General features: G+C 56.0%; 1 protein-coding gene across 4 annotated transcripts; it reads right to left on the bottom strand.

Moving 5' to 3' along the window:
- Positions 1 to 850: 850 nt before the first annotated feature.
- Positions 851 to 8,610, bottom strand: TPM2 (tropomyosin 2). 4 transcript variants are annotated; one of them, XM_025852943.2, is made up of 9 exons: positions 8,262 to 8,606; positions 7,706 to 7,831; positions 4,667 to 4,800; positions 4,451 to 4,568; positions 4,283 to 4,353; positions 3,767 to 3,842; positions 3,528 to 3,590; positions 3,292 to 3,361; positions 851 to 1,002 (listed from the first exon to the last, which is right to left on the bottom strand). In XM_025852943.2, exons 1-9 carry the CDS (start codon positions 8,373 to 8,375, stop codon positions 920 to 922), a joined length of 855 nt encoding a protein of 284 aa, XP_025708728.1. In that variant the 5' UTR covers positions 8,376 to 8,606; the 3' UTR covers positions 851 to 919. The 4 variants fall into 4 exon arrangements, with proteins under 4 accessions (XP_025708728.1, XP_025708726.1, XP_025708729.1 ...); XM_025852941.2 differs by lacking the exon at positions 3,767 to 3,842 and adding an exon at positions 4,079 to 4,154 and having other exon boundaries at positions 8,262 to 8,597; XM_025852944.2 differs by lacking the exon at positions 851 to 1,002 and adding an exon at positions 1,757 to 2,078 and having other exon boundaries at positions 8,262 to 8,610.
- Between the last annotated feature and the right edge of the window lie 329 nt (positions 8,611 to 8,939).

The following is an 8,939-nucleotide window of genomic DNA, read 5'->3' as shown; positions in this document are numbered from 1 at the left end:
AATGAATCTTCTGGGCTGAAGTCAAAGTGTCAGCAACGGCTGGTTCCTTCTGGACACTTTGAGGGGAGGGGGGTTTCCTTTTTCAGGTTCTAGAAGCCAAGGATTCCTTGGCTTGTGGCCCCTTCCTCGTATCTCTCCAGCCTCTCGCTTCCATTGTTGTTATCTCTTACAACTGCCTTTGACCTTGCCTCCCTCTTATAAGAACCTTTGTGATTACATTGGGCCTACCTGGATAACTTAGGATAATCTCCCAATTTCAAAATCCTTAGCTTAATCATGAAGTTCCTTTTCCCACGTAAGGTAACAGTTCACAGGATTAAGGTGTGGACGGTTTGGTGGGGGGCATTACTGCCTAGTACAGATGTTTTCGGGAAGGGGGCGGAAGTGACTGAGATAGTTAGAATGACCGTGGGCACACCCACAGCAGTGTATGTGTCTGGGGGTAGGGCAGGCTTAGCCTCTAGGCTTAAAATCATAGTGAGGCTTTTGGGCTTTCACCCTGCTCAAGTAAAATCTGTGTAGCTTTGCAGTTTTGCCTTCAGACTGGCGGCCTGCTGGAATGGGGCAGCGCCGCGGACAGCAGCTCCTTTGCCCTGCGGGTAGAAAGGGCCCGGATGTCCCCCCAGCCCAGCGGGGCCTCTCTGCTTCACACAGCCTGGTCACAACCCTCCTCAGTGAACCCACTGCCCCCACCTCTTGGCTCCCTTAGCAAAGGAAGTCCTACGGTGGAGCGTGGTCACGCAGGGGCCCTTCCAACGCCACTGCTCCCCTCGGGCATCCTCTTAGCCTTTCTACTTTGGGAAACCATCACCACCTTCGCCAACACCAAAGAAAGGTTGGAAGGGCCCTGTGATGCCGGTAACATCCACTTTATTGCGTTGGGGCGGCGACGGCAGCCCGGCTGGGGGCAGAGCCACCCTCACAGGTTGTTGAGTTCCAGCAGGGTCTGGTCGAGAGTCTGGTGAATCTCCACGTTTTCCTCCTTGGCACTGGCCAAGGTCTCTGCGAGGGGAAGCAGCACGTGAGGGGGGGCAGGGAGACACGAGGGAAGACGGGGGCTGAGGCAAACTTGGAATGGGATGGAGGCACAGGAAGACATAAGCACGAAGGAATCTGAGGATCCTGTGCCGGGGCAAATGGACGGACTGACCAAGACAGACACGGACGCCTCACTTGAGGCTTCGGGGTCATGGGGGTGGGATGGGAGGGCCTGAGTCAGAAACTACTTTACTTCCTTCCTTACGGGGTTTACGAGAGTTGGAAACAGAAGGAAAGACAAAGACTGAGCCAGAAAGGGGAGGGCCAGACAGACCTGAGGCAGAAAACAGACCTGCAGGGAGAACCCCATGTTGTTGGCATCCAGCGTTTTCCCAGATGTCACCCTAGACCTTTCACCACCTTCTTGCCCTTCCTTGGCACCTCCCCACCCATCTCCCCTCCAATCTTTCCTTTATCCTGGAACCACAGCGGAGTGCTCTGAGGTCAGTGACAGGCCTGGGTCCACACAAGAGCGCGGCAGAGGGCTCGCGGTGGCGGCAGAGGGCTCGCGGTGACCGATGGGGTGATAGGTGCCCACGTGAAGCAGTGAGACACTGACAGACTGAGAGTGCTGTGTGGAGGGGGGTTCTGCGTGGGCCACAGTGCTCTGTGGGTGAGCTCACTGCGCGGGGGGGTCACAAGATTGGGGGTGTCTGCAAGAGCCAGGATCTCTGTGGGGGTGATGGAAGTGCTCTCTGGAGGGCAGGAAAACAGCACGGAGACCAAGTTGAGTTTATTAAGCAGCAGAAAGAGGTAGAGGCTGGAGGGTGGAGTGGGTGGAGAGAAGAATGAAGCAGGTGCCAAGGTGGGTGGCAGGTGCGCCGGGGCTCTCCAAGGCCGCGCCCAGCCTGGCTGTGTGATGCTGACCGTTTTGCTCCTCCTGCCTGGCCCCTCCCCACGGACAGAGAATGGAAAGAGGAGAGAGAAGCGGCTGAGGGGGCCACACTGGTGTGGGACTCAGAGGGAGGTGATGTCGTTGAGTGCGTTGTCCAGTTCCTCACTGATGGCCTTGTACTTCATCTTCTGTGCATAGACTTCGTCTGGGGGGGGGGGAGGAGTCCAGGGGAAGGGGGCCGGATGGGAGTGCGGGGAGAGGGAATGGAGGGAATGGAGGGAGAGAGGAAAGGAAGGAGAGAGGGTAATGGAAAGAGAAAACAAGAATCAGAGAGAGGTGGACAAAGATGGAGTGAGAGAAATAGGCCAGAGAACAGGCTGCACAGCCATGAGGGCTCCCTCCTCCCCTCTCTGTACCCCTGTCTCTTTTTTCTCTGGAGACTAAATTGGTCCTACCTCCCCCAGGGACATGGGGGCACAGTGCTTTGAATGAGCAGGAGTGCTTGCTTCAAGGGGAAGGGGCTGGGGCCAGAAAGGACTAAGGTCCTAAAGTTGGAGATAAAATTGAGGCTTGCCTGAGAAGGCTAGAAGCACGAGAAGTGGGAATTACGAAAGCGAAAGGGTTATCATAGAAGAAAAAGAAAATACAGTTTAGGTATGACATTCTTGCTACTAATGAGAAAGAGCCACAGATTAGCAAATACCTGGATGTTCATTTTCATCAAATCTAGCTTAAAATAGTATTTTCTAGTAATGTCATGAATACTTAGATATTAAGCCAAATCTCTCTATATTTAATAAAAAGATCTTTGTGATATAGCGCTATTGTGTTGCATTTGGTGATGAACTGTCTAGATCAGAGCTAGTCAAAGTGTGGTCTGAGGACCAGCAGCATTGCCATGACCAGGGAGCTTGTTAGACATACAAATTCTCCAGCCCAAAGTCAGCAATCACTTTGGAGTAGGACCCAGGAATCTGTGTTTTAAAAATTCTCGGACCTTCAGCTCAGGTCATGATCCCAGGGTCCTGGGATCGAGCCCCACATCGGGCTCCCCGCTCCGCGGGAGCTCTGCTTCTTCCTCTCCCACTCCCCCTGCTTGTGTTCCCTCTCTTGCTGTGTCTCTCTCTGTCAAATAAATAAATAAAATCTTAACAAAAATAAAAGTAAAAAATAAAAATTCTCGGAGGTGTTCTCATGCACACTCAAGTTTGAGAATCGCTGGAGTGGGCACGCTGCACCCAGGTGCAACTACCTGAATGGTGGGCACAGACCCGGGAGCTGGTGGAGTCCGAGGTGGTCCAACACCCGGATAAATTCACCCGGGACAGACATAATGGGAAAATAAGGGACGGACCGACAGTCACGGGCAGTGGGGACCCACTTAAACAGGCCCTGGGGTTAGGAGGGTATCCCTTTACCTTCCAGGTCATCAATGGTCTTCTCCAACTTTGCCACAGACCTCTCAGCAAACTCTGCTCGGGTCTCAGCCTGGGAGTAAAGGTAACACGGGGGAATGACAAAAATTAGGCCGTCCCGGATACCTTCACTTACGTCAACCTCCTCTTCCAGCCCTATTCCCAAAGTCCTTGCCACGGGCAGTCTCTGACGGGGATGGGGGGCTCAAGGCGAGAGTGGGGACCGAAAGGACTCTTACCTCTTTCAGCTTCTCCTCCAGCAGTTTGATCTCCTCTTCATATTTATCTTCTTTGGTGGAATACTTTTAGGGACATACACATGCCGTCAGGAGATCGCCCCCACAAATCCTTCACTCCACTGAGCCCGCAGGCTCCTCCTGGTCTTGTCTCCAGGGAACACCCAGCCCCTCCCTGCCTGGGCCCAGCGCCGCCCTCCCCTGAAGGACCCCATCCTCACTGCCCCTCTAACCCCCTCTACCTTGTCCGCTTGGGCTTCCAGGGATTTCAAGTTGTTGGTAACAATTTTCAGCTCCTCCTCTAGGTCCCCACATTTACTGCAGGGGGTGTGTGGCGGGGGGTGTGAGGGCACAGTGTGGGAGACAGTGGGGATGGCGCAGTGCGGAAGGGGTGGAGGAGAGAAAAGAGCAAAGTTGTGAGAGTGACAGCAGGCCGAGTCTGGAAGCCCCAGGCCCTTCCCAACCTCCAGCAGGGGAGAGCGCAGCCTGAGACTGGGGGGAAGGTGAACTGAGAGAAGGCACTGTGGCCCAGAAAGGTCCAGAGAGGTCACTACCTCCTCCTCTGAGGCCATCAGGGACTTGAGGGCCTGGTCCATGGTTCGGAGTTCCTCCTCCAGCTGCCTGGCTCGGCTGGGGGCAGCAGTGAGGGGTCAGAGAACAGGACCTGTCCCTATGGCCCCAAGCCTGGGAAACTGCCAGAGTGCCCCAGAGCCACGGGACCAGGCCGAGTTTCACTTGCCGCCCCAGGGTCCCCTTACCTCTCAGCCACCTCCGCTCTCTCTTCTGAGCGCTCCAGCTCTCCTTCCAGGATCACCAGCTTCCTGGCCACCTGGGGGGCGGGGAGGGACAGAAGGAGCACAGCCCTGGTGAGTGGCTGGGGGAATCTGGGGTTTGGGAGGGAGAAGGAAGTGGGGCAGGGCTGTCACCTCCTCATATTTGCGGTCTGAATCCTCAGCAATGTGCTTGGCCTCCTTCAGCTGCATCTCCTGCAGCTCCATCTTCTCCTCATCCTTCATGGCTCGGTTTTCGATGACCTTCATTCCTCTGAGGGGCAGGGAGCAGGGCGGAAGTGGGGTCAGGACCAGCAGAGACAGGCCCCCGGCCCCTCCCTGGCCCGCCCCCTGGAAGGCCCCCCGCCCCACCTCTCACTCTCGTCGGCGGCCTTCTCAGCCTCCTCCAGCTTTTGCAGGGCTGTAGCCAGGCGCTCCTGCGCCCGGTCCAACTCCTCCTCTACCAGCTGAATGCGACGGTTCAGGGAGGCCACGTCCGCCTCGGCCTGTGGGTCAAACGCCAGAGGTCAGAGGGCCTTTGTCTGCCTTGGATGAGGATCAAAGAGGCTCCAGACGATGGTAAGATTCTCGTAAGATTCTCGTCAGAAAGAATCTGTTTCCTGGCTTCCAGACTTTCAGTCTGGTTTTTTTTTTTTTTCCCCTCAACCAACCATCTTCTATCCAGACTCTGTACTCCAGCCGCAAACATGCATTCCTTAACAAGCTCCGCTCCTCTGCTTCAGGGACTCTTCTAGCACCGTGCATACTTTCCCGATGGTTATCTGCAGGCCTTTCTGTACCCAGTGAAAGCGCCCCGTGCTCAGACTAGGTCTGAGGAGCCCTGTCTCCTCCCCAGCAAAGCCTGGCCCAGGTGAGCGGGTGAGGAAAATCAGGCCAACCAGACCATACCGCTGCTAAAACAGCCAATCCCAGAGTCAGGCTCCGTGATGTCACTGGCTGCTGGTCAGACTCCCAGTGAGGGGCTCAGGAGGCCAGCCAGGCCTATAGGCGACAGCCGTGGCTGTTACAAGGGCTTCTGGCCACAGGGCTAGGGCAGTGTGAGTGACACCTATTTAGCCCCTGATCTGCGGTAGAGTCAAAACCTTGGAGGTTTTGGGGATGGTCCATGGAAAATGATGATACCTTACAAAAATGGGAGGGCAGAGCAAGAAGGGCCTCCAATAAAGGAAAACGAGAGGAGCGGTGCAGTTTGGTGTTAGGAGCATGGGCTCTGAGTCAGACTGTGGTCTGTAAACTACAGCTCATCCACTCAACACTAGTGTGGCCTTGGGCAACTTATTTAGTCTCTCTAGGCCTCAGATTCCTCCTTTTAAAATTTTACATCTGAGTTGGTACAAGCAGTTCGTCCTCTGTAGGCTGTTCTAAGGCAATGCAGTGCTTCTCATAATCAACAGGACCACTGGGAGGCTTATAAAACCAAACAGGCTCTCTAGCTCCATGCTAGGTCCACTCAAATGAGATCTCCAGGGCAGGAGCTTGGAAATCTTTTAATTTTTTTTTTTTTTTTAAGCTTCCAAGTGATTCTGATGATAAGCCAAGTTTGGGAAATAGTAAAATAATATGCAGAAAGCACTTGAGCCCATTGACTGCAGTGTCCGCACTCCATAAATGTTAGGTTATCCCTGTCCCTCCCTCAGAGACAAAGGCCTCGAGATTTAAGATTGGGAAGGAGAAAGGGCCAGTGTAGGAGAATAAGTGAAAGAGGGAAGGGATGGGTGGCAGCCCTGAGGGCGGAGCGGGTAGAAAGCAGGTCCCAGGTGGTAATCACACAGCAGGGGAAACACAGCACCATATACAGAAAGTCACAGATTGTCCTCCAGGTGCTTGAGGCCACCTAGAGTGACAAAGGCCATCATGGGCAGAGGGCCAGATGACTCAGGATTCTGGGGAAAGCACAGGGGTTGGGAAGAATGACCCTGGGGGACCTTAGGGGTCTACTCTAGACAAAGATGAGACTCTATAAAAGGAAAACTCTCTTTGTCATAGTGGGGTGACAAATGACTCTGAAGAGTCTGGGAAGTCCTGGGGTCCTCATCACAGGACTGCTATTTGCCATTTTCTGCTTCTCAAGCTCTTTCCAGTTATGGATGCTGCTCTCCAACCACAGGACAGGCACTACTGTCCCCACTGGATAAATGTGAAGGGAGAAGGGAGAAACCGAGGCATCATGTAAGTGAAGTGCTGTGTTCAAGGTCATGCAATAAGTCCGGGCAGTGTTTGCTACTGACTCTCGGCACTGCTGCCCTGTGTCCCCAGCTCTGTTCCTGTCCTCCCCTCCTCCCCTCCAGCCCCCACCCAGCTCCTTGGGTTTCCAGTCCTGCCTCCAGCTGCACTGGGCCTTAGTTATTTATAGAGCGTCAGATGCCCCGGGCTGTCTTTGCTAGCAGCTGCAGATCAGTTCCCTCCCAAGTGCCAGGGCTGGTGGAGAACCAAAACCAAGCCTGGAGGTCAGAGAAACCAACCTTGGTGGTGGTGGGGGGGGGTGTTGGGGATCATGGATAATGGTCAACATAAACAGTAATGTCATCTCAGATCTCAGATGTTCAGACCTACTTTTGCCAATCCTCCCATACCTCCAATCATAGGCTCATTTTAATCCTGGATGGAAGGCAAGTGGGGAAACTGAGGCAGAGAATGGTACAAGTATTCTAACCAAAGTCATATGACCATTCTCCAACCTCAAAGTGGGGGTTGGGAATGGCAGAAGGCAGAGAAGTCTGGTTAGGGGATGTGGGGTGGGCAGAGAAATCTCAGAGTGAGTAGGACCTGCTAAGGTGGGTGCCTTGGCATTTGTGGCCCTGTCCCTCCGCCCTGTGGCCTGGCATGGCCGCAAGGCTGACAGCTTAATGAGGGTAAATGAGGGGCCACTAGAAACAGCTGGGCCCCGGGTGCACAGCAGGGCTGCTGGAGCCAGAGGTCAAGGCCAGGGAATTTCTAATGGCCCCCCAGGGTTGTAACTCAAGTCAGGCCCCGTCTCTGGATTCCTCTCCCACCTCCTGCCCAATAGTACCTACACCCATACCTCACACCCCACAAATGGAACTGCAGCCTCTTCCCCACTTCCAGCTAGAGGATTAACTGCGGTGGAGGGTAAATTCTTGTACCACCCCTCCCCACCCGCCCCACGGTGACTCACTGCTTGATCGCTGTACACTCTAAGAGCTGGAACCAGATGGAGTTACAAGGCTGCGTCTTCTGGGGGAAGTGGTGGGTAGTTTTGATTTACCCACTGCCTCAGATTAATTGTGCAACCTTGCCCTAGCCTGGGTTTCGGAGAGAAAACCATTTCTGTCCTGGTGCTGGGGATGTCTGGGTCCCCTTCTCCCTTCATCCCCCTGTCTGGGACCCCTCCCAGTGCACTCCCCCACCCTACCCCAGGTCCACACTCACGTCGGTGGCCTTCTTCTCAGCCTGCTCCAGTTTCTCCTGGGCGTCTTTCACTGACTCAGAATACTTTTCCACCTCATCCTCTGTCCCCTTCAGCTTCTTCTGAAGGGCCTGCTGCTCCTCCTCCAGCTGGGAGAGAGAGGCCTTGGTTAGTCAGGCCTGGGGTGCAGGAAGGAGGCAAGGTTGCGTGTGAGTGGGGTACCAAAAGGCATTTAAAAGCTGTCAAGGGAGGAAGCAGGAGAGCAGAGGAAGGACAGTGCAGCCAGGGGTGTTGAAAGGGACCTGGTGGGGCCAGAGAGAAAGCTTCCAGCCCCAAGAGGCTGGGCCCATCATTGCTCTGCAGGGACAGGTGTGGAAATTGGGGGACTGCAGCTCCCCAGGCTACGGTGGGTGAGATTAAGTGTGGCTTCAGCTAGGTCCCTGAAGGTCCTGTGAAGGTCCAGCCCCCACACTGGACGGGAGAGCCTGGGACTGCAGGCCTCAGGCTAGGGGGCACAGGGCAGGGCCTACCCCTCCCTCGTTGGGGAGGAGGGCGCTGCACTGGGCCCGGGGCCCCCACCTGCTTGCAGCGGTCCTCAGCCTGCTTCTTGTCGGCCTCGGCCTGCTCGGCACGGTCGATGGCATTCTCCTTGTCCAGCTTTAGCATCTGCATCTTCTTCTTGATCGCGTCCATGGCTGCGGTGGGGGGCGGGCCGGCCGGTGGGCAGCGCGGACTGGACGAACCGGGCTGGCTGCGCGGACTGGGCGCACGGGTGGCGGACGAGGAGGACCAAGCGGGACTGGGATGTCCCAGCCGCGCGGGCGCCTAAAAGGCTGGGAGGGACCGGGCGGAGCCGGGGGCCGGGACCCTCCCCCACCGCGGCCCAAACCTTGTAGGGGCAGAAGCACAGCCCGATGGGGGGGCGCGGCCGCCCCCTGTGCCCACCCCTTCGGGACCGCCCCCCCATCGAGGCTCCTCCCCTCCCCCCTCCCCCCCCCCAGCCGTCGGAAGGTAAAGTAGCTGGTACAGTGCGCTGGAAAAACTCTAGCTTTGCGGAGGGGAGGGTACCCTCGGGCTGGGGGCTCTGCGCTTCCTCTGAGTGACAGCCCGGCCCAGTGGCAGCTGCGGCTGGGGCCCCTGGGGCTATTTCGGGGCGTGAGCTCACGGCAGCTGCGCGGGCGCAGGGACCCGCGTGCCCCACTCAGCTGCAGCAGCCGCTGCCCTTAATTTAGAAGTTTCCTGTAAATCCCCCCTGGA

The sequence above is a fragment of the Callorhinus ursinus genome, unplaced genomic scaffold (assembly GCF_003265705.2).
Source record: "Callorhinus ursinus isolate GAN/ISIS: 27379988/994484 unplaced genomic scaffold, GSC_fseal_2.0 scaffold42, whole genome shotgun sequence".
In the NCBI taxonomy this organism is placed as follows: domain Eukaryota; kingdom Metazoa; phylum Chordata; class Mammalia; order Carnivora; family Otariidae; genus Callorhinus; species Callorhinus ursinus.
The sequence above is the reverse complement of the archived record's forward strand: the minus strand, read 5'-3'. Positions and strand labels throughout refer to the sequence as shown.

Coding starts and splice junctions, on each gene's coding strand:
- TPM2 (XM_025852944.2), bottom strand. CDS start 8,375: ATGGACGCGATCAAGAAGAAGATGCAGATGCTAAAGCTGGACAAGGAG. Junction 7,832..8,261: donor CTGAGGACCGCTGCAAGCAG/GTGGGGGCCCCG, acceptor TCTCTCTCCCAG/CTGGAGGAGGAGCAGCAGGC. Junction 4,801..7,705: donor CTGAGAAGAAGGCCACCGAC/GTGAGTGTGGAC, acceptor TTTGACCCACAG/GCCGAGGCGGACGTGGCCTC.